At 37.1% G+C, this 25,989-nt stretch overlaps 1 protein-coding gene across 2 annotated transcripts in view; it reads right to left on the reverse strand.

Annotated features, from left to right (window-relative positions):
* The window catches only part of LOC107218678 (tyrosine-protein phosphatase non-receptor type 9), a 64,257-nt gene that overhangs the window by 18,058 nt on the left and 20,210 nt on the right, over window positions 1–25,989 (reverse strand). For both annotated transcript variants that reach the window (XM_015656628.2, XM_046744098.1), the window contains exons 3-4: window positions 21,521–21,610; window positions 20,012–20,152 (exon numbers count right to left, since the gene is read on the reverse strand). In XM_015656628.2, coding sequence (XP_015512114.2) covers window positions 20,012–20,152; window positions 21,521–21,610 — 231 coding nt within the window. The remainder of the gene's footprint in view (window positions 1–20,011; window positions 20,153–21,520; window positions 21,611–25,989) is intronic.

Here is a 25,989-nt window from a genome sequence, read left to right on the forward strand (position 1 = left end):
GTCTGGTCGAATGGTCAAAGGAGCCAATTATGAACGGAGCGAGAGCCAGCCGGCCGGAGAAGGACGGATAAGTGCAAACATACGTGAATATCGCCGAGATGCAGTTGTCGCGGTGGAAGTAGTGCAAGGTATGAAATGTATGAAGAAATAAGACGGAATGGCTGCACGATATTTACAATTAGATCCACGTGATAAGGTTCCGTCGAAGGTGCAGTAAAGATTAAGAATGGAAGTAGGAAAATGTAGAATCACGAGGGAAAAGAAGAAAGAAAGATGAAAGGACACGTGGTTAAGGGAAGAAAAAGAAAATGGCATGAATTTATATATATATATTGCATATCTATCAAGTTTGGCTTCAATTTTCCACGTGTGAAAGTTTTGTCACCGGGTGCAGCAGTGCAGTCGTCTGCTGCAATCTGGGACGCGCGTAACATTCGTGCATTACGGAGGCAGCAACGGATTAAATATGTTAGAATTCGAGCTGCAGGATACGTAATACGGAAGGGATGTTTCATCGAAGCGTTTTATGCGTCGATATCACTCGAAATCACTTTGTCATCCTCCAAATTCTTTTATAACCTCCGAAATCAGACTGAAATCATTGATACTGAAATAAAATTCTGCCTCTAGGTAATCATAAAGGTAATCGTTGGTAGTCATGAGAAATCATTTAGGATTGCAACATTACTCTTTGTAATATTGAGAAATCGCCTAACATAATGAAAATTTATTCGTCAAGTAATTTCTCGTAATCGCTTTATAAAATGTAAGTAATCGCGAAGTACGTCATCACGGTGTCAATTTTGTAATATGTATATCTATTTACACGATAAATACATCGGGAGCGATTTAAGAACCAAATGACAAGTCAAAGTGAAACGTATAATATATTAAGCTTGGCACGTGGTCCATGTTCTGTATACGCCTTTCAAAATTCCTGGTCATCCACCGACAGGAACCGGACCTCGATTCAAGAACACCTACGGTAGAGAAAAGCGCCAGTTCTCAGGGTCATTTGCAACGCCCATAACTATTACAACGCGTAATTATAATATGATGATGACATGTACCTGTATTCCTGGTAACGATTTTTGGGGCACAAAATGGGTTTTCCCCGCAGCAATAAAAAGTGCAGTGCCACATATGTGATTATAAATTTTTATACGCAAGTCTGTGGTTATGAAGGTATAATATAATTGACGAATAATGATTTCGAAGAAACGGAACGTCCGATTATTTTGTTTCTAGGTCGTAATAATAACTAGCGGCGTGATATGACTTACACACGTATCGATCCACATGTTTGTGTTTTTTTTATAAATAAATATGACAATTTACGTGTGAGAGGGATATACGAAAAATCGTAGAAAAAAAAAGGATTAAAACCTTAGCCTCATTTCCTCGAAAGCTGTTGATCACTGATTTTTGGCTCACAATCAACCCGATATTCGCAGATTCGTAGGAACATTAAATACCACAGAAACTGTGGGCAGGTACACGTATATACATGTATACACGTATAATACGACTCACTAGCTATATATATATATGTGTGTGTGAGTGTGCATGTATATATTACGTATAGATCGGAATGTCCAAGCAGGCTATTTTTGATGAAAAACAAGACAAACGGTGCGAACAAAGAGAGAAAAGAGATAAAGACAGATTCTGAAGCGGATGCTCCAGATGCTTACCGACTGCAAGGTGTGCTTTGCCTCATGGAAACGCCGCGAAGAAATTTGTCTCTTCTAATAATAGAACCGGGATTCGTGACCTTTGATCTCGAAATGTTAAGGACGTCGCGGTCAAAGATTAGCGTCGTTATATCTATAGATACGGCAACGAATTGCGGGAGTTGATTCTTTTATCTTGTTCTCTAAATAATCTTTTTTCTTCGCGCGGTTTTTCCCCCCCAAATTCCTTTGTCAAGACCCGCGAAACCGAGAAACTCGGGACGTGTATACTTTTTAGCGTGATTTTTAGGAAAGCAAACAAGCGTTGAGGCCCAATTTGAAGTGAAATTTCGATGCTTGAAAAAACGGGTACGCGATTGTAGTTATTTTCAGAAAGCAGACAGAATTATACGCTCACTCGGTTCGCAGCTTGTTCTCTTTTCTTTTTGTTTTCGCAAGTTGAAATTTCTCCGTTTTCAGAGAAAAAAGGAAGTTATCGCAATCACCTCGAAAATGAAAAGTTGAGTTTCCACTAAATCTCCGCGTTTTGAGATTTGCTTTAGAGAATATTTTTTCACACGTCGCGGATAATTGTACATCAAGCATTTTGCATGTGCTGTGATAACTTGTAACGATTATAATTTTGTACAGAGACACTTTCACATATTCACACGAGTAAGATGTAGTATGAATAATAATGAATATACTAGATTAGAAAATGCGAAAAAAAGTTTTTTAATATCAAGTAACGTTGCGCTCGAAATATACTCGTGGATAGGTGTAATTGAATTTCTGCAAAATTGAATTATAGAATACGAAAAAGATGGCACAGCTGTTACGTACGCGGTGCTCTGGACGCTCGAAATAGATCAAAAGGGGCAGGATCGAATATTACCGTATAACGCGGTCCAAACTTTCCCCCGTAAAAACTTTACGGCAGATTTCGTTTGAACTACGTTTTCACCAACGGCGCATTTCGTAAACTTCAATTCTTCGTATACCGTCTCGAGGTAAAAATTTACCAACGTAACTTGTCAAGAGAAACGAAACACTCGTGAGAAATTTTACCGAGGAATAAGACGTGTGTATGTATATTATTACTAAATTATTATTACACGCTCTGACGAGTTCCCGGAATTTAATATTAATCGTTGAAATTTTTTTCCACCCTTCGTTTCTCATCTTGCGTTTATGGTAAATTGTCATAGTTGAGCCGGTGTAGGGATTTTTGGTTAATTAGATAAATCGGTTTTTACTTTTCTTTTTAATTCATGTTAAGAAAAATGAGAAAGCGTGTAAATTTTTCTTGCCAAGTGATCGAATCGTTTGAAAGATTGAAATTCTACCGTACGTTTTTACCTGTGAATCGTATGATTGAACTTAATATCGCGAGTTTGGGTCTAGTCTGCGAGATAGGATAGTAAAACGGCAACCAAAGTGTGAAGCTTCGATCAGCTTTTTACGGAAAATTCATTGCACACGTACAAGAGGTTCTCCGTATGAAAAACAAGAAATAAAAATAAATAAAAATGAAACACACGTATAACGATGATGAAAGAAGGAAATAAAGTAAAAAAAGGATGGAATCACGGAAACTGCGAAAGGATCACGTGTAATACGTACGTGTATACTTTACGTATACGCTCTTGGCTAACGAGATTAAGCTCCTCGCCTATATTTATTACTCCTGCGGTGTCCCAGCGGCAAAGTTCAACCCCGACAACCTTTCGAGAATCGCGACGCTAAATTAACCCCAAGTTTTATGTGCTCGCGTATAAACAGCTAACGATAAGCTTCTCTTCTCACACACGCGTGTGCCAAGAATCTGGCATAACGTGCAGGTATAACATAAGGTATTTATAAGTAACGAATCACGTGACGCGTAAGAGCAGGAAACGTACGTTGATTCCAAGAATTGCGGAGCAACTTTTCCGACCTAAACAGGATCGCCGCCCTCTCGTGGTTCTCTCTCCTCTCTCTCTCTCTCTCTCTCTCTCTCTCTCTCTCTCTCTCTCTCTCACTCTTAGATCCACGGAAATTGCGTTCGCAGACTGCTGTGACGTCACTCTGCGGCCACCACAATGACGTAGCGTTATATCGATCTGAGCTTCCCCGGCTTTCGGGGGCGGCTCTCATCTGGTTCACCCTCTCGGTATAAAACTCACTCACTTTTTTCACCCGGGATTTGCCGTTTCGTTCTTTCCAAGATTGTTATATCATTGCCTGGTGGCGGAATTTTTTCAAAAGCACTCTCAACTTCTCTTATTACACAAATATACGTTGTATTTTTTTATTAAATCCGAGAAAACTCAATTCTCGGATATATTTAGAAAGGAAGTTTAGCACTGAGAAGCTTTAAGTGAAGAATTCATTCGGTAATTCCATGATAATCCGTTATCAGAATTACGTTATTGCTTGTAGATCAGGGCGAGTTAAATTTTACAGATTTGCTAGAAAAAAAAACGTCATCTTTTGAAATTCCAGAGATTATTATCATTTTTTGATTTTTTTTTTTTTTTTTTAATGAATAAGAAGAAAAAAAAAGAAATACTCCCAACACTATCAAAGAGCTGGAATTTCACTCCAAAATTTATTCGTGTCTACATAACGAATTATCGGCAATTCTATATTATATATGTGATATTGAGACTGACAAAACATTTCCAATGAAATTTCGGTCGGTAAAATCAACGTGTGGAACATTCACAATTAGTTATACGTGTAAATAAAGAAATTGTTGCGCTTAAATTAAAGTTCAAAGTTTGTTTAACAGTTGGAAGAAAAAAATGTGAAGACTCTTTGTATTGAGTTCCAATGAAACTACGCGAAATTTTGCTTGCACACAGAGTTCGATTCATGTTCAATATTACGGAAAATATGACTTAAAAAGTTCCAAACGGATATTGGATTGTTTCGATGTACGTTGGCTTTCTTTTTCAAAGGTCGTATAAATCTAATAAAGCGAATCGAAGAACGAGTCTTTGTATTTTTTCTATAATTTTACCTTACGATTTGGAGCCGCTCTGTAATTTTATAATATAGCGTTATCAAATTTCGCACGATTTTCCGAGACCCGGATAATCGCCACACGAAAAATTCGTACAACCGTTACATAAGACCGAGAATATTGTTGTCAAAAAGTAAGAAAAAGTAAGTGTTTTTGGAAAATGTCCAGCAACATGTTCGTTGCATCATATTTTACCGAGGTTACAAAAAAAAAAAAAGTTATGCAGGCCTAGTCCGATATACTGGAAATCGTTAGCCTCAAAACTGGGGCATCCGTTGCCAACGGCTGTTGAGCTTTCAAACTGTGTGTGCGTGTGCTTTTTTTCTCACGTTTCTTTTTCTTTCTCCCTTCTTTTTATCATTACGAGGCGCTTATTGCACCGGCATAGGCTTCGAGGGATATCCGTGACATTTATTTTCGACACATTGTAAGTGAAAGGGAAGCGACGGTGAAAAAAATAAAATAAACATAAAGGACGCATTTATACGGAAGCACGAAAAGGTAACATGTAAGTAACCTGCATAAAAATGGCGACTGATCTCTCGAATCGTTATCAAAGTCTATTCAATATAACACTGTCCGAGAATGAGGAGAAAAAAACCATAAATTCACTCGCAACTTACGTCGTTGGAGGGCAAAACTTGGGTGCATACATTGCGAATAAAAATTTATCCAAAAAACTTTTACCCCGTTATACCATCAAATCCGCGTTATTGGAGCATACGTCCTTGTAACATCAAACACGCGATATCCGTGTCTATAATCCCCCCTTTATAATGATCTAGTATTCATCATAGATAAAATAAAACATGTATCAGCTATCACGTGTTATAAAATGAGTAAGGTTGCCCGGGTCAACCAACATTACTTGTAAAAACAGATATGTTTCAGACTTTAAACTGATACGCGTATTTTAATTTTTGCCGTTGGCCTGGTCACTTCTTCATCGCTCAACGAACCCTTATTTCGTTTCCGTAAAACAAAAAGTGCTCCAATATACAATATATTATGATAATGAGAATTTCATACGTTACATTACACACACTCGTGTACTTCTGCATAATGCGGATGCATCAGGTATCGAATTTCTCAGCGAAAAGAAATTCCCCTCCCCTGAATGGATTATGCGAGAAATCCTGCCGTTAGGTTACGTTAGGTGTTCCATTCCGTTTCGACGTTGCCTTTTCAAAGGTTGTGCCGTGCATCGAGCGACGGAAGGGAGTTGCTAGGTTACCCGTGGGATAACCACACGCTATCATCATCCCTGCAAGTCTTCCCGTTGGAAGAACGAGGGGTTCATCCTTCTTCTCTCTCCTCTCTTCTCTTTGTGCACCGCAGCAGTGCAGCTAACAGTTCCTTACATTCAACTTGAAAGGAATAACCTATCCTAAACGAACCCCGCATAAAAACCAGGCACATCCTTACAAGTATTTAGCCGCTACTACGATAATGGTTTCGAAGTTAATCGCAAGACGTCACCCAACACAGGAATAGAATCTCCTGCTGAGGTGCGGTTGAGTAAAAGTTGTGTATGTACAGTTTTCGGTGTAAGAACGAAGCGTCGAAATATTTCATGCTGAGGAAGAACCGTTAATTAGCGATTTTTGAATTAGCCTGAAATTTAGTAAACCGTAACAAAATGAAACACAGTCATATTTCGAAATCTTAGTTCTTTCAACGTCACTGTAAAATTAAGAAAACAGCAACTTTATTCTCGTTGCGATAACGTCGCTAACTTCAACCTCGTAAAAATTCGTTACAGGATATAAAAATCCTGCAAAAATCGTTGTCTGCACTGCGTGAACTATCAGCGATAAAATATTCATAATGTTCTGGTCAATTTATACCAATAAATTACCTTTGATATAATCTTTTCTTCTTTTCATTTCTTTCCTCTAATTTTTCTCGTTCATTCTATAGCCAGTTTAACAACGCGAAATCGGATTTATTTGAAATAAGGAAAAACATCTCTTCAGTTTTATATAAAATGTACGAAAATTCATCTTTCCTTCACGTTCGATAAGCAATAACGTTTTGCTTAAAAATTCTAAAAACTGCTATACGAAATAAAAATGTTTTATATTATCACATGGTATAACAAATCGTTACTACGAAGATCAAGAAACGGCAGGACTCTCGGTCTAAAAGGTATGAATTTCCGTCTTTGAGACGGCAAAAAATGATGAAGAAAACCGGCCTAGACGCAGACTCATCTTACAACAACGTCTCCTTTATTATCCCTTTATGCATGCCCGCCCAGCCGCAAAACAACGTATGAATAGATCAAGCCTGCTTGCGCTAAAAGAAACATCCTGAGAATGGAATTGAAAGTGCTACTAGCACCTGGGTAACGGCTGCTGCACGACTATACGACTCGAGTAAATTTTTTATGCCTCGCGTCTTTTTTTCGTCCGTTTCGTTTCGTTTCTTTTATCTTACCCTGTCTTTTTTTCCTACCGCCCACGCGCCACGCCGGTTTTTGCGACCCGATGTGCCGCCGTATTTGTCGGACAATGAGTGGGACGAAGAGGAACTGTTCCTGCCGTTTTTCCAGGCCGGAAAACTTCCTTTGAATTATTCAATACAGCGATACAAAGCTGCTGAATGTCGCTTTTCGCAGTCCCGTCTTGTTTTTCATTTTTCATTTATTTATGCATTTTCACGCTTCGGTACGATTATGTTATATTTACGTGTACACGTGAAAACGTGCGTAGAATTTTTTACGCATTACGATATAATATCTGCACGTGGTGTAATATGATAAAATTAAGTTTCACGACGACTGCGGTTTACGATGAAACTGCACGCGGCTCGATTCATCATCGGCATCGCACCAGCGGCAGCGGCAGAATAACCACTTCAGTGTTCTAGTTCATATCCAACTTTTCCTCCATTGTTAGTTTAGAGTTAATTTTAGAATTAACGCTTCCGGGATCTAGTTGTATAATATATATATATATGTACGTAACAAGCTAGAATGACGCGCTTTTTGTCAATTCAAACGTTTTCGTTTTTCTTCTATTTTTCTGTTGTACGTATATTAATGTAGCTCAAATGCTCCCAACGTCTACACGTTAATTACCAAAGTTTCCATTATCCGAAGCTCGTGCAAATGTGTTCTTTTACAAACATCAATTATATCTCTAGAATATGAAAAAATTCTCAAGTAAACGACGGGCGGAGTAAAAGGTAGATGATAAATGGGAAAGAAAATGTGCTAAAGACTGAAAATAATTATAAAAATATAACTTCTCGTTACAGGCACAAATTTACCAACAGAGATTTTTGCAAAACGTAGGGAATTGTGACGCGGGGCAGCGGCGTTCGCGTAGTTCTTCGTTGCAAAAATAATCCGGGCGTTTTTCTGACATATTAGAGTACCTACCACTTGAGGCCATTAAAGCCTCTCATTAAACGACGGTGCTCAACTCGGCGGATATTTTTATAACGTCCAGTATATAGGTATGTATAGTATATGACGCGATTACCGCATAAAGTTGAGCTTTTCTTTTTTTTTTCTTTTCTCCTTTCCTTTTTTTTTTTTTTTCTTAATCAGATGATTAGATTCACTCCAGGATTATTCCGATATATTTGAAATTATGTGAGAGATTGCAGGAATAAATATAACCGTATATTCAGAGGAATATATTTTACGTACACACGAGCCTTGAAGTTAAGTCGTCATCGCGTCCTCGCGTTTCCTTATTCAGAGGCTGTCTCTGCACGGGAGAAAGGACGAGAGATCGAGATACTATTTTCAACAAGTTGAAGAATCGGTAGGAAAAAAAAATATTCACGTGGGTTTATCTCGGTTTATGTGCACGTTCAAGAATCAATTATTTCGACGCAAGCCATCTTGATTATAAAATTGGTTAAAATGATAATGATTCGATGTCTAATTCTTGAGGCGAATTATTTGCTGGTATTTGTACAATTGAGAACGAGATTTATTGCATTTTTATACACCTAAATAATATTTTATCCGGTGGGTGAAAAAAAAAAATGGAGATTCTCCTACGTTGCACAATAATTATACGTATAAAGCACAAGCAGAAAAATATCAATAAAATTTCTTCTACCCGTTGATTCATTAATCCGGATAAGATTGTACGCTCATATAATAATACTTCAATTAGCACTGTTATACGCATTTCCGTTGCTGAATTAACGCGAAAGATTTGAAAAGGCGGAACATTACATGAGATTTAAGTGTAAAAAGTGAGAGAAAGGTAAAAAACAATGTTTACGGAAGGACGAAGGGAAAAAAGGAGACCTTCAACATCTCGATCCCCGAAGTAGAAACATTATAATATTACACAATACACAGCGACGTATAGCGTGAAACGATAAAAAAAATAAAACAGTATTTTTACATAAGTAAAATACGAGTCGTGAATATAGGCAAACAAATTGGTATACACCTAGTGCAAACACGTATAATTAACAGCCCCGATAATTGACGTGTTCGATGAAACTCTCTCCGCACGCACGGACATAAATTATACATTATATTATTATAATCGAGGATCGTCGTTTATATACGGAAATGGTGAAATTGCACTTCCTATACTACAGATTCCGTTAAACTTTCCCTCTCCTTATCGTGTACAACATACGTTACAAGACATGCACTCACAAAGGGTATTACATATTCACACGTTTACACGAAACGCAGCGTGTTTACTTAGCGATTTCGGGCACGTCTGTAGAAAAATTGATCTACGAAATTTTTCGTCTGACGCATGCAGAGGAAATTACGAAATTTAGCTTCCCTTCTCCCTTTTAATTGAGGTTAATTACACACACACACACACACACACGCATACACATATTACAGGGATGTGTCTGCATCTTCACGTACATACAATATATATCCGATTGTTTCGCTGTTACGTACGCGGAATAAATAAACCTCGCGTGTAAATTATATTTTACATTCTGCGTTCCTTCCGCTCGTGACGTTGGTAAAACCGTAAGGAGAAGTAGTTTAAGGTTTCGCGGCCAGCCTCGGTATAATACACGTAGTTATAGCTATATGATAATGAATACCATAAATACAGGTACAGATATAGGTGTAAACCTCTAAATAGACTTACAATGTCGTTGCTCGTCACTTTATCGCCGATTAACCAGCGTTAAACGTCCAAGAATTTCGTTTTCACGACAGATGAAAATATATACGTACACATATATTTTTATACAGACTGTACGATAAATTTGTATTTGTATAATACAATAAGATTATACTTTCAATGTATTTTCTATTTTCGTTTTTTATTTATTTTTTTTATTCTTCTTAAAACGATTTCATTTTTATACCGAGTATGACAATTGGTGAGGTATAAAATGATCTTGAAAATAATTTTAAAAAATTAATGAATAATGTTGTTAAAAATCGCTGCAGGATTTTTCATTTACATATACATCAAATCTCTGTAAGATTTTTTTCTTTTTGTTTTTTACCTGCCTGGAAATTCCTTGCAGTAATTTACTCTGTACGCAAACTGTATATATACACACTGATACAGTATATCATAGGTATATGTATAATTATAGGGCGTTCGAGTTACTCTGCAACTTTCCTTTAAAATGAAAATAAAAAAGAATCCTAAGTTTGCACCATCATCATCATCATCATCATCATCATCATCATCATCATCATCATCATCATCATCATAATCATCATAATCATAACGACAATCGTAATAATCAGCGGCAGTCGCGTGAGTTTCTCGGTTGAACGTAAAACAAACGTGAATGGCGAAGCGTTGTTGCGTACACATATATTATAAACCACCAGCTGTGAGCGCGTGGCGACTGTCAAGATCGCGTTCCCTTGAGCTATACGGTGTTTGAACACGCGGTTATTTTCACGCAAGCTTGTCTCTTCGACGCGTGCAAGTATACCAACACGTGAAGAGAAATATATTTATATATACGAGTATACACGATATGAGATATAGGCAGGCAAAAACACCACGCCTATTACGTGCGTTTAAAATATAAAAAGTCAAATACCTGTACCTGTACACAAACACATAACAACGTGTTACGTGCGAAGGATAAAATATAAACAACGAACAAATTATGTGCAAAAGAAGAGAGAGAGAGAGAGAGAGAGAGAGAGAGAAAATTATAAACAATTATCCCCATGGAAACATCATAAAGATTAATTGACCTCTCCGTAACTTCGCCGATCTTATCTGACGAGATATGTATTTTACCTCAACTTTACCCTGATTGCTTTCCAATTTCTCAAACTCCGACGAAAGTCTACATAGGCGAGTATATTCGTCGCGTATCTCCCGAGAGCCCGAAGAGCGGGAAGTTACGGAGAGTCGGTGTGTTTTCTGCACGGTTAAGCATAAAAAAAAAAAAAAGAAAAAGAAAAAAAACATACCCCAGCGAGTCGAATGGAGGGGGAACTTAGAAATGGATTTATTGAATGTACGAGAACGTTACGGGAGTACGTATAACGTCGTAGGTGCTCGCGCCACTCAGCGCCTTACATTATCCATTATATGCCCGATCCCTGGTCGAAGCGAGCGGAAGCTGACGCAACGGTCGTTTCAAAGACGGACTAGAGCCAAGGTTATCCTTATAATTATAATTATTAGGCAGCAACGTCGAGGCACGTGACCGCCGTCGGGATGACCGGCCCTATTTTTTAGTTACCTACGAGAATATTATTTACCGTAGAATTTTTTTTTACGTGTACATATATTGTGCATACGCTGATATACGTGTATGAAAAATTATACTGTTATTGTAATACCTGTAATACTGTAATAATTACAACAATAACTTAACCCGGCAACCGGAAGTGAGATTGAGAATTAAGCTGCGGCGTGGCAATGGGACTTTGAGCGATTCGTCGATACGACGGGGGAGACCGGAAATTGGAAAATCTACGTCCGACGGAACGATGTTACATTGGAATTGACCGCCGCATCCTCACCCCCCACCCCCTCCCCTTGTTTCGCCCCAATTTCGATCAAGGCGGACAAGGAAATGCATTTCCGTTTTTTTCTTATACGTATAACAACCGCGTATTTTTGTTGTGTAAAGATATGCCGAGAGAAAAAGTGAAACGAATTAGAAAAACGACTGAATTTTGCTTATACGTTTTTTTTCTAGCGCCAATGTTATTTAAACTTGATCAAACTTCGACCATAAGAAAATGTGTGTCGGTATCTTTTTGCAATCTATTGATCATACAATGTTTCTTAAATTACAGTATATGTTTGAAAAAATATTGTTCAGACTTTCATACATATATAGATATATATTTGGAAAGGAAAAGAATTTTTTTTATTTTTTATAGTACACCTTTGTAGAATAATTTCGATAATTTTTCTAAACGTCCGTTTGTAAACAGGTAAAAAATATATATCGTACGAATCGATTTACGAACTGACTTTTAGCCAACGTGACGATTTTAATAATTTATGCACATTAATATCGTACATTATCCTTGATGAATCCTTTCTTTTCCCTCGATTTGTAAATTCTTTCGTTCATTCGTTCATTCGTTCATTTCGCACTCTGATAAAAATCCTGCGTATCGAGCGGTTAAAATTTCTGTCCCACGTTTTCGCAAGCTGGACTCTCTATCGACTTGTCAAGCACCGCGTGTCAAGAGCGTACGATTACTTTTATTATACCTATATATGTGTTAATATATGCCCAACGTCCTTGTACGTGTGGAATACGTAATGCGGTTCGTTATCTCGTCGTGTCTGTGTCGTACAAAGTGCTCGTATATGTTCATACCTGCCTACAATTAATACAAATGTAACTTAAAGGTGGATTGTGCAGTTTTACATGGTGACCCTGCGATCGGACAGGTTCGCTTGTTTTACGTTCCGAGGTTTCGGGCCAGAGCTCGAGCTTTGTAATAATGCGAAACGGTCGTTTTGTCTTTTAGTCTTGCGACACGAGCCGGGGAATTACCCTAGTTTCGAGGCACACGGGATGCAGTATTCAACTCAATTCAAAGAACAAGGATTTATCGTCTGTAATACGACGAATTAAGAAGAAGAAGCAGAAGAAGAAAGAGACAAAAAATACAAGGTAAGGTACATTTTGTTTCGCTCATTACAGGTGTCCAAAATTAAAGCGATTACTTTTTACTAATTATAATATATAATGTTTGAATTTGAATGAATTGATGATTTTTTTTTTTCGATTTTTATTCGTAAATCAAACGTCAATATTCACCTTGATTTATACAGTGCCTTGAATACCGACGATTAGATGAGAGAAAAATTTTCGCACGTAAGAAAATTGCCTACAATTATATACGAAGAAATAATCAGAGTGGAACCACAGTAAGGATCAGACATTATTTATCGTCGAGTAATTCAAGAATTATTATAGATTGAACGTAATTAATCAGTGTCTATTTTTTTTTTTCGCCATTATTTTCATACTTTAAATATCTTATATATACAAATTTGATTAAATACCTTTCATCTCTCGCATGCATAGGTGTATGAGAAGTGAAGGATGAAAAAATTCTTAAGATGGGGGAAAAGAAGAGAATACGACACAACGATAGCTTTACGCATCTCTGCTTAGAATGAATGAAATGTCGCGTGAATCGTGAATGCGCCTTTTAGGCTTGGTAGCTTACGATAAATATGAAATGGGTGGGTAAACTAATTAATTAGAGTGTTTCTTTTTATGAAACACTTTCAAGCCCGAGTTATAATTTCATCACTTTTTCCCCTGCACATGTATAAACATATATATATATATATGAGCTTTTATTTTATTCAACGTTGACGAAGACCGCACACGCAATTTTCAAAAAAACAATGAAATGAGAAGCAGACCTGTAAGTTGTTGGAAAATTGAGCAGTACAATTTAACCAGATAAATAGTGTAGGACAATTAACGATCGTCAGCTGTTACCGAAGGAGATGATAAAGGGAAAATAAAAAATTACATGCAATTAATTACCTCGGCGATCGTGACGTAATAAGAGAGGCAAATCTGCAGGTACGAAGATAAGGCGGAAATCCAAAATCCGTTTAGCACTGTAGCGTGTGACGATGATTATCTGGTATATGTTATCCTTGAGTATGCACCGCACAAAACGATGAACAGTTCGAAGGGGAGAAAAAAAAATGAATAAACAAATACACGGATGAATAGAAACGGAAAAAGAAATTTAAAAAACAGAAACGGAGTGTTTGAAATCAAAAATTCAATCAACACGGATAGGGGAGGGGTTCGCACCCCGAATAAACGGGGCGTAAGGTTAAAACCGAGTAATGACGATTTTCCTCCCCTATCTCCCCCCACTTCCGAAACGTCACCGGGTAGCAGGATATAATAACACAACGTTAAATCAATAACGGTGGTAAGGAAGAAATCGTCCGACAAGATTTACGCGAACTGCAGCGTATAAACGCGAGTTTGCGAGTGACGAAAAGAAAAGAAATAATAACAAAAAGAGAAGATAAAGAAGAAAATACCGATTCAACGTGCGAAAGTCGAACGAAACGAATGGAAAGATGTAGCAAATGATAAGAGACTAAATAAAATAAAAAATAAAAAAAAAAAACAGATAAAAAAGCACTGGATACAACGATTGGATAAGAGGTGAAGAAGAAAAAGAAAATGACAACGGACGATTGTTAATGTTTTTTTTTCTTGTTTTTTTTTTGCGATATACGGTAACTTGTCAAGTTACACGTTGTTGCAATGCACGAAATTGCTTCGCGAGCGGCTGGTTGTATTAGACACACGTTAGATTTTTGTTACGTGGAAACTAAAAAAAAAAAAACAACCAAACGCGGCAAGAGAAAGAGAGAGATGGTGAGCTGCTTGCCGCAACAGCGCCGGACGACGACTATTTGCAAAGCAGCGCGTTATGCCTCGCTAGAGGGACATGCGCAGAACCACCACCACCACCACCACCACCATCGCTTCTATTTCTACTATTACATGCCGTCACTACTACTACTACTACTACTACTACTATTGCGACTAGGCAACGCGGAGGACCGAGTGCGGCATAGTCGATAGCACGAGAGAGGTGGTGGTATACCTGTACGCAGATAGAAGAGAGAGGGTGAAATTGTCCAGCTGACTCCGATCGAGGAGGATGTTTCATTACCGCGAGGAAAGACTGACGGTAAAACTTGAAGATCGGGGATAATTGAGTGTGTGAGATGGGGTGGTTTTTATTTCGGACTTGTTAGAATTTTTAAGTAAATAAACAATGTTCGCCTTCGGTTTGCCGTTTAAAATACACGCACGTTTTTTGCTAAAACTTCAGCATACGTTTCGTCGCGGGACTGATTGTTTGCGGGAGACAATTTTGTTACAGTGAGAAATCAGTGAGCGTTGATTATAATTACTGAATAAAAAAAATAAAAAAAATATCAGCATTGTGCTACAGAGCATTCGCATCAATTGGAACAAATTAGAATTTGACTTTCTTTTTTTTTTTTTTGTGAGTTTCATATTAGTGGACAATTGACATAAAATCCACAAATGACGATCCTGATATTTTTAGTAAATAGAAGCATCAATAATGATTGCTTTCTTTCGTTTATAGATTTATTGCAAATAGTTTGTTCCGGGATCAGATATATATATACATATATATAATTATGTGTATACTAAAAGTTGAGTAAAAACGTGTATATTTTACTTGCCCTTTTGAAGAGATTTCTATTTACTTATTTCGAACTAATTCGGAAGGTGACTCAATGAAATTTCGAAAAAATTTAATATAAGGTCCACCCTAATCTGCAGTTCGTGCATATTTTCACTTGAAGGTATAAAATATCAGGGGGAAAATTCTCTCATCGGCTGTATAACGTATAATTTATCAGTTGTAACGCGTCGATTAAATATTTTATTTCAGCTATAAAAAATCGCCGTATAACATCAAGTCGCCATTATGTACGGATGACGCAGGTTTCGTCTCGTTGTCAAGTTTTTTAAAATTTATTCATTTTTCTTAAATAAAATTTGTTTCGTAAACTGCAAGAACGACTTCCTCATTCCTTATATCGTCACGACACGATGCATAATGTGTGCAGTAAACTGTGTGAAAGTTCGAAGATTGGTTAGAAAAAAAAAAAAAAAAAAGAACAGAGGCACTAAATTAATTTCTACTGCAAGAAGTATATCGATATATATATATATATATATATCGTAAATCTATATAATATCGATCATATATTATTTCAGTTATACGGAGGAAAGGTATTCGCACAGAATTTCGCGAGCATATAACATATAGTAACGACGTATTAAACAGTTACACGCTACACGTGTTCATATTATGCCTTAAACTCGTTATCTAGAACATAAAAATAATTGAATATACGCATATTAATTATAGAGCAACGAAACTAGCAAACCTGAAATTAAACCTTGGTCGTATTATCATTGTTATAACGAGCATGGTATCGTACCTTCATGCCCGTATACATACATAGATACACACATCCGTATACGTAGATATTAGAGACATACCGAGTAGGTACAATATAATCGTACGACAACAGTTAACCCACTTCCGGGAGTAAAGAGACCGGTAGCTAATCGTAAGAGCTCAGGATAAGAAGGATGAACGAAGCGTGGGAGAGGCTTCGACCTAGTGAATAAAATTGTAGTTCGGGGCATAGGTGAAATGTTTCGTGTCGTCGAAAAAAGCTCGACGCGAGCCGGATTTGATAATAAATTTCATAAAGGTCGGTATTGTACATTCTAGGTTACATGAAAAATGCGCAGAATTGCATACCTACGATGCATACCGTAGGTATCTGGTACATACCTATACGTGTATAATATAATATAATAATCGAAACTAGCTGATGCGGGGAATTTTGAAATTGAATCTAATTAACGCTGCACGCTGCAGTACGGAGTGGAGATACCTACATAGATAAGTATGCAAAAAAAAAGCGACGCGATTCTGGTGCACCTTATATGCATGTTATACGTGTGTATATATACGCGTGTGCTCACAGAACGTGCAGAGAACGACGGCACCTGTGTACATATATTTATATATACATATATACATATATATATAATGCTTTCGTCAGAGGAAGACGGTCTTCCTGCCAAAATTGAGTCTATATATAGACTAGCTTAGAGTTCAGACGTACACTTGTGATATGAGTAGGTATGTATGTATATATATAAAACGGTAGACAGTTGACACACGGTCGGTACTGCATATTTCTTTTATACACATATGTATATTGAATTTAATAGAAACGTATTAGATGACAAAGATATGCCGGAGAGAAGTGATGAATCTGTGCATATCTATGATTCTGTGTCCCAATATGTGCAAAATAACTCAGAAGATAGAAAGGGGGAGGGGGTGAAAATATAAAATAATCAAAAGCATAGAAAGGCTGAAATGTAGAATTTTGTGAAGAGACGAAAAATAGATTAATAAAATTTAAAAGTATGGAAATTCAAGTATGGATGAGTGAAAAAAATGGAAAGATCGGAGTATAGAATGCTAAAAATGTAGAATCGTTAGAAATCGTCTCGTTAATACAATGTAGAATCGTTTACAATTTCTAAATTTTTCTGTTATACGTTGCAACCTTTATTAATTTTGTCTTTCTTCATTTCGACTTTCTATATTTTCAATTTTCCGCGTACTCGCGACTCTCTGCGTTTCGATAATCCTACGAACTATATTTTCGCTAATTTTTGAAAATTCGATACAATGTTTTTTTAAATTTTATTCTATCAATTGGTCATCGTACCGCCCCTCCATGCGATTTGCAAATATTCCTTTTTTCATATGCGTACAGTTTTCGAAAAACCGCAAACTACACCAACACAACTGTCTCGATAAAGCAGAAAGGCATACATGGTTTACAGTTTTCATCGAAGCACGGCATATTTCTCCCATATATTCACATTTCAGGGTTAGTTAGATCTGCTCGTCGTCTATTATACACATGTACACATACATGTATAAGCAACGAGTCTGGAGGTGAGGTCGTCGCGTCACATTGCAGAACGACGGACCAACTGTTGGCAATGAGCCCAATGGTTGCACCATACTCCGAGAGTACAGTTTTGGTCCTGTTTCGCAGGCTCCTTGAGCAGAGAAAAAGAGGTAGAGAGAAAGAGAGAGAGAGAGAGGAGAGAATATTCGCGGTTCCGTATCGCGCGGTTATGACGAAAATCGTTATTGGCATAATACAGCTCCGCGAAAACGTTCTCTCGACGCCTTTTGCGCTTGTGTACCTAGTATAGGTATAAAAAACAAAAAGGGATATTATGCACATGCATACATACGCGTAGGCCGGCTCGTGTGCGCTCGTTAATTAATTTTAATAACCCAACACTGACCTGCACCCGCCCTCTTGGCATCTCGTTTTATATTTATCCTCCCGCAGCTTCCCTTCATCTGATATATCACATAATATACATCTTTTTTCTTGCCTCATATTTCAAATTGTTTTTTTTTTCTTCATTCTCTGCCTCTCACTCTTCCGTCATTCGAGCCGCGCTCGGATAAACCGACAATTTTACCAAGCTCAGGATTGATTCCAAAGCAGCGAAGTTATTTTTATTTATTTTTATTTTTTTCTTAGGTTTCGTTTCAGCAATGACGCAAGTGTGCGAGCTGGCGGAAACGGAATTTGCAATTACGCCGAAAGTTGAAAGTATCTACCTATTATAAGCGAATATATGTATAATTACAGGCATTCGAGAAAATTAATATATATGGAAGGAGAAGCTTGTGTACGATTATATTCGTTAGGTGTTGACCACGCAGCATATCCGCGGTCTGATGGGGAAAGTCGAGAGATGTAAACAGGCACGTATAATACACATACATGTAATTACTAATTGTAAGTCGAAAAAGTTTTCAATTAAAGGGGCTTCGAGGAATACTTAACGCGAGCATTAAAAAGTTTCAGGATTCGTAAATTACTGTGCATATTATACACTATGATACTTAATTATGTACAAAGAAAAAAGAAAGCAAGTATAAATTACGAGTATGAAATATTTTTGCGATACTTGTAAAAGTAATTTTAAAAGGAGACCTAATGATTAATAGGAAAATCGGTATGTTTATTTCATCAAGACGGGACGATGACTCGACCAGCGTGGGTTCAAATGGGCGGACATGTTGTAACACAACAACAATAAGACTGGTAATAATGATAACAACATTCGGAATAATAATGATAATAAAACGTAGGATACGTCACATCCAACATTTTGCGTTCAGCATTATGAATAGAACGACACTCGACGCCATATTGTGTCTTGCCTGTCTCAATACCGCGACAGCTTTTTTTCACCAAGAGAATACGAAGGCACGACGGTAAATAAACAAATAAATAAATAAATACCTGCATATACTTCAAGATAATCAAATATTCACGTAAGCTTGATATCTGACGCTGAAATTATAATTGACCTTTCAAAATTCACGTTTCATATTTTTCGAGTCGATTCCCTGATAAATTCAGTCATTAAACGGTATAACAGGAAACGTTTGTGTCTAAAGAGAGAAAAAAAAATAAATAAAAATATGTACACAAATTTTATCACGATTAACGGAAAAGTTGCGACATATTTTTATCAAGTATTTTTCCCTTCTATCCTTTGGACAAAAAAAAAAGAAAAGAAAAGAAAAAAAAAACAACAACCACTGTATTGTAAGTAAAATTTTGTGTTGGGAGAAACGACGTGAAAACTGACAGAAGAGATGCGAGATTGCAGAAGAGATCTCGGGGTCAAAGTTGCAGCGCAAGTGGGTAGAATTTATTTATTTTTTTTTCTTTTGAGATAGCATCGTCGCGACCGACGCACGATCAAGTGAATCACTCAGCTTCTATTGTACTAGCCTTAATCGGTAAAGAACCGTGACCACACCTAATATTTGGCAAAATGCTTATAGACATATACGTAATTCCGTGCGCTGCGTAACTAACGTGCCGCGGGTGAAAGTTAACGTTTAAATGATCGGAGGAGAATATTATGCGTTATACAACGACTGGACATTGACTCACGATCGGAAAGATAGAATCGATTTTGGGACGATCGAAAATTGTGCGAGTGGTTGATTTTTATGACGGGACGTTTTTCTGTTTGTCATTTTTATTTTTATTTTCAAGCACCCTGAAATTTGAATCAACAACTTGTACCGCGGATCGAAATTTGCCAGTGAAAAAAGTACCGCTATTGTACCTTTAAACTATTTTATGGTAATCCTTTTTTGGGATTTATTAAACAACTTGTGCGTATATAGGTGTAAAGAGAAGTAAGTAACATATTTGTACGGATAGATGGGATTGTGGAATTTTTTACTCACCTTAAGCAGGGTGAGAATTTTTTGCGACAAGTCGTAGTCGAAGTTTTGATATTTACTGTCCGACATGTCGTAAATAAATACCAGCCCGTGACGCTGCGTTTCCGCACTTTCAAGGGCTGCATCCAATTGGTAAACGACACCCTGAAACGAGGAGAAACGAGATTGAAAAGTGGATAAAGCGAAAAGAAAAATTAGATAACTTTTTTACAGGATAAAATGATATACAGTGGGAAATAATATTTAAGAATAATAGTGATCATTTTTTCGTATCGTGGGATTCACTGCAGTATCGACGGAAGCGATAAGTTGGTTTGTGCGAAGGGAAAGTTTCACGGAGGACGCAGCGAGCTGCGTTGGTAAGAAGAGCGCTTTTACAGATTCCTGCAATGCTGAAAACTCGACGCTCAATGTTTGATACGCGTAAGGAAAATTTACGAGTATCACTGCACTGTGGAATAGGTGGATAATTTATCAACCGTACATAAAACCGAATTTATCGAGCGTTAATAACGCCTTTATCGTGTGACAAGCGATGAGTGAATATTTTTCATTGAAACTCGAAAATCTTATCAGTTTTACCTCGTAAACTTTATTCCAAAGATTATAAAGCATATTTACGATTAGTGTGTTAGAAAAATGAAATATCCGATTCATAATGTTTGTAAAGAAAAATCGAGAAAAATATTAGACCATTAAATTTTACACGAATAATTTATAAAACTAAAAGTTGAAAGAAAGTGGTTAGTATAACTTGAGACCAGTTTTGTTTTCAGGTTTTGTGTTTTTTCCGTAGAGATCGATGATCTTGCCAAGTTTTAGAATGTGTAAAAAAGGTAAGAAGACAAAAAAAAATTTTTTTTGTAAATATTGAATCAATATATAATATATATAGACAATTAGAAGTTACTGAACAGACTGAGGAAAAGGCGCAAAAAATCTGTGTATCGATCAACAGGTACGTATTAAAATATGATAATTCTAATAATCCGAAGGACCATTAAATTACAGCTGATACCGAACGAACCTTAAAAACGTTTCAGATACTAAAACGAGGAGCCTTGATATCTACAGATACTTGCGGCAATAAACAATCCAGACGAGTATCTTAAGGAGACTAGCCATAGCTCTGAGTGTTGAAAAGACGCGGCTGCCTTGGCACGAATGGGATACACCATGAGGTACTTTTATATTCATAGAGTTTTTAAGACAATAAACCCAAGAATAAACACACATAGGCACATACGTATATCCGCATGCATGCATGCGTACATACGCGAGTAACACTTGGAACAAAAAGTGTCTGGAGTATGTCGTTGCACAAGGAAGCACGATGGAAGAAAATGAGGGGAATACCCGCCCGTTCTTTCCTGTTTCCAGACGTTCGTATAAAAGCTATGGTTTACGTCGAGGCTTTTTTCTCCTCGCCGTTATTATTCTTCAACGACGAGTGTCCGAATAGTCATACGTGTGTACATTGTACACGGATGGGGGATTTTTGCATTCACTTACTTGAAGGGTGGTCTGGTGCGTTGTGTTTTGTGGAAGATGAAGGTGAGCGGTGAATATCGCAATGGCAGCCCCCGTCCCGTCTCTCGTTGGCTGAAAATAAAATCGGTCAATGGATATTTACACAGTTTTCTTTAACCCTTCGACAGTTGGTTTCGATTCTCATCCTTTTGGTGAAAATTGAAATTCCTTGACGATTATGAAAAACCTAAACTATACATGTATTTTGGTAGGGATAGGTGAGGCGGGTGAAAATGGGGCATACTTTTCAGGATTTGTTACAACGCGACGCCGGTTCCAGGGGTGATGAATTTTGAAGGAACGCAAACTCCGAAGTGTCTATAAAACTTCAAAGAACCCCCTAGAGACGGTTGACCCTAACAATAAGAGTTATACTTTATCCCTGAATCAATATATAATCTTCATTTTACACGGACGAAATATATAGAAAGAAAAGAAATCGAACCGAAACCTGATCGATATTTTAGAGAAAAAAAAAAATGGGCGGTATAATTTATTAGAAACTTCTTTCCAATTATACACATTACGGGAAAAAAGTCTCTGAGCAGAGCTGAATGAAAAGAAATCGTAATAAACGACTCTTTGATATCTCTTATGGGTAACGTGTAACGTGCCAAATGATTTTTGGTTGAAATCGATTGGAAAACAGTGTAATTTAATTATACAACAGCGTATCTATAGCTGGCTAATTACTCCGAGAACCGAGTTGATCTGCAACTGTATGGTCTTTTTGTTAATCACAATTACGACATGACATGCACAATGATAAGACTGAATAATCGCAAAACCACCGGATACTTGTTACAATTGTACGGCTTGCACCGCACGTATAATTGTGTAAGATTTTTGTCACGTATAGAAATTGGCTTATGCAGTTACAATATCACACCGCTAAAAAAGCACAGAAAGAGAGGATCGAATAAAAATTGAACCGCAAAATTTACTCATGATTTATAATATAATAAAAGATGATATCGTGAAACACGTAAGATGTTCATGCGTTTAAAAGAGTGAAAAACTTCGACGCCGCTAAGTATAATTAAATAACGAATGAAAATATTTGATAAATAATTTTTTTCACATAGCTTGAAATTCGTTGATACATGTAATGTACTCGATCGAATTTGATCCCTTAGTCGTAGGAAAGTTAAGCTTGTACTTCTCGTTTACACGCAGGGTTTCACCGACTTCAACCCTGGTTCATCCCCTTGTTTTGATAGGTCGTCTTTAAGCCGAAAGCCGTCAAAGATTACACAGTCTGTCGAGCGTCGCGACGCCAAGAGTAGGTACCTACCTGCCTTACCGTATACTTATACGTGGAGAGAAATGGACGAAGGAAGCCCGCCGTTGGCGAGGAGTTGATGCGGTACATAGTGATTAAAAGTAGACGAGCACTTAGGTTTATGACTGAATGTGTGTACTAACACCTAAGGTGTTTTACTCGACTCGCGTTACTTCGACACTTGCCCATTTCGTTGCTTTTGCAGACACGCGCGCGCGCGTAAAAAGACAAGATTTTTGGATTTCACAAAAACACGTTGGTGAATGAAATAAAAGGAATGGTTTAATTCTACATGTAACGCATTTGAAAATCGTATCCTCAATTACTAAAGCTCGTAAAATTTTTTGTCTTGCATATATACGTATGTAAGAATCGAGTTGTACGAAACTTTTTCGATTAATTGAAACCTCAGGAATCATAGAAACAGATAAATATGGTCGATAAATAAATTATCGGAGAGAATGTAACAAAGTTTTGCCGTTTTTTTGGTTGCATATCATTTAAATGCGTCGTCTGATATTTCAAATTACTTTTATTTCTCTTATTGTGGTGGTTATCAGGGTGTCCAGCATTGATGACATATCGAATTATATGATATGTTCCGGTTTGCCCAGAAGAAAAAAGATATTTTTCACGACTCGTTTCAACCTAACTTTACTAACAAACTCACTTTTTTGTCGTGGAAATCAGTTAAAAATTAGACACCAGATGTCTATACCGTAAGTTGAAATGGTCCAGTTTTTCTTTCAGTTTCGTTTTGCTTAAACTCAATTATCAAGAAACACGGCGATTTTAAGAAACTAACGGAAGGTTAGGATAAACCATTATTTCAAAACATGAAGGTAAAAACATCAATCTAAGAGCACTGACTGTTTTTAATACTTGTGTATATTTTTTTTTTTTATAAATTTTACATAGTGCTCAGCATCAATTCATCAATGCTTAAAATTCTTCCAGAAACAATATTTTTCATCATTTATACGCTTATCACAATTTCACAGAATCGTACACAGATGAGTAAGAAATACGAAAATTCCAGGAAACATATCCAAATTTCCTAACACTTCCCGGTTTTTTCAGGTGCGTGCAAATTTCCAGACAATTCCCGGTTTTCCAGGTTTCCCTGACAGTCAGACACCCTGTATATGTGCGTGCATGGAAACTTGATTCTCGCAACAGATCCAATTTCGAGAGGGGATATATATTTTTAACCAACCTCTGTCAGGGTGTGCATGCAAGTTTAGGGTACGTTCACACCTGGTTTCGATAACCGGTACACGTCCACCCCTTAATACTTCCGTTTGACGAAATAAGAACTGTGTGCCTAGCTAAAGTATCCAAAGATCAAGATCAAGCACGTAAAAATATAACTAAACTTTGCACAGACGTTTCTTATTATAGACAGAAAACGTTCGTAGCGCGTCTTGCGTATAAAACAAAAGTCTTTTATCGATATTACCAAATAAATAATAAATCGTACGAAATTTTTAGGTCCTTTCGTTTGAATGTTGTTTTACTTAACGACACAGATTGTTATTCTTATCGCTGTGTTTCGTTGAATCTTTCAAATAATGTTTATTCGAACTGAAAGAGCATAAGAGTATAAATTCGCTGTATATAACGATTGCTGTTCACGATTTATTCCACGTTTTTTTATTTGACAAAATTTTAACGAAATATGTACAGGTATTTATATAACATACACGTATCACAGACACGTTGACACGGCTCGGTAGTTTAATAACACTTTTTTTTTCAACGTCTAGTCTCGAGATCTTTGACAAAGAAGCTTTCTAGGTGCCTAGGTAAGTACGCGTATAGTTTCCGCTAGCGAATCTCACGTGGCCGCCGCGGAAACAAGTGTTTTAATGGTTTCGTCGCAGCACTTTGGCAACTCGCTATTATGTACACGACCCAAGTCCTTTGTACACATCGTGTGTATGAAAATCTCTGCATATTTGCGAACCTAAAAGTCAGTTTTTCACACGAACAAAAAAAACCCGGATCCAAAATTCGATTATGCGGTCTTCGATACGTTGTATTTCTTGCGTTTTATTTTACACTGCATTTAATATGCTAGAGATGATAGAAATATTCTCTCTACGATTACAAAAAAGTTGAAAACTAAATGAAGTTGAGGGGTGAATATAAGACACGAAAATATTTTTCACGTTATAAGATATATTATAAATAGTAAAAGTAATACGTGAATTTCATTCGAAGATATATAAAAAATCCACACAATTGTTTATAGACAAAGTTAAGAGACGATCTTAGACCATGGCACGACATCACAAACGAAAGGTGGAGATTGAAGATGAAATTAGTCGAGATTCCGGTCAGGAGAAGACGTTTAATAATTTGTAAAACGTGAACATAAAAATCGACGTTTCGGCCGGGCCCTGCCGACCATCCTCAGGAAAAAATTTGGTTTTTGATATGTGCTAGTTTCTTCCGGTAGTTCCAGATCTTCTTTGTTTGTGAGTGATTTGTAGAGGAAGGTGATCTCAGATTAAATGTGCGGTATGAAGTAGAATCACGGTGGTACGAGACGTCCACGAAGCCGTTTCGATGCATTGAATTTATGAAAGAAGTTCGTGACCAGGAGGTAGATTGAAGATTAATCGAGAAATTAGTCGAGATTCCGGTCAGGAGAAGACGTTTAATAATTTGTAAAACGTGAACATAAAAATCGACGTTTCGGCCGGGCCCGAAAAAAAAAAAAAAAAAAGAAAGGTGGAGATGTAAATTCGATGTAATTTCCTTAAAATTTGCCCGCATGCAATAATTATAAGAGTTTGAAAATATAACACATATAATATATGATACGGTGAAACCAAGAGCAATGCGCGTGTGTACCGGCAATATGGAAACGTCTGCAACCGTGCGTTTCTAGCCCGTGGGGAAAACGAGGACACGCAGGACATTAGGGACATACATGCACGCATACCTATCAGTTACCTATTTTTATAGTGCTATGCTAACGAGAACTAGAATTTCCTGAATAGCCTAGATGTAGAAACTGGCTTTCATACACGTTTTTGGTACACGGTTGAAAAAGAAAGAAGAAGAAAAAAAAAAGAGAGACATCGATATAATGACTGAGATAGCTGCTTCCTTCGATCGTTCGTCCAGCGTTAATTAAACAACGAGTCTCCTTGTCACTTTG

This window comes from Neodiprion lecontei, chromosome 6, assembly GCF_021901455.1.
Source record: "Neodiprion lecontei isolate iyNeoLeco1 chromosome 6, iyNeoLeco1.1, whole genome shotgun sequence".
Lineage (NCBI taxonomy): Eukaryota > Metazoa > Arthropoda > Insecta > Hymenoptera > Diprionidae > Neodiprion > Neodiprion lecontei.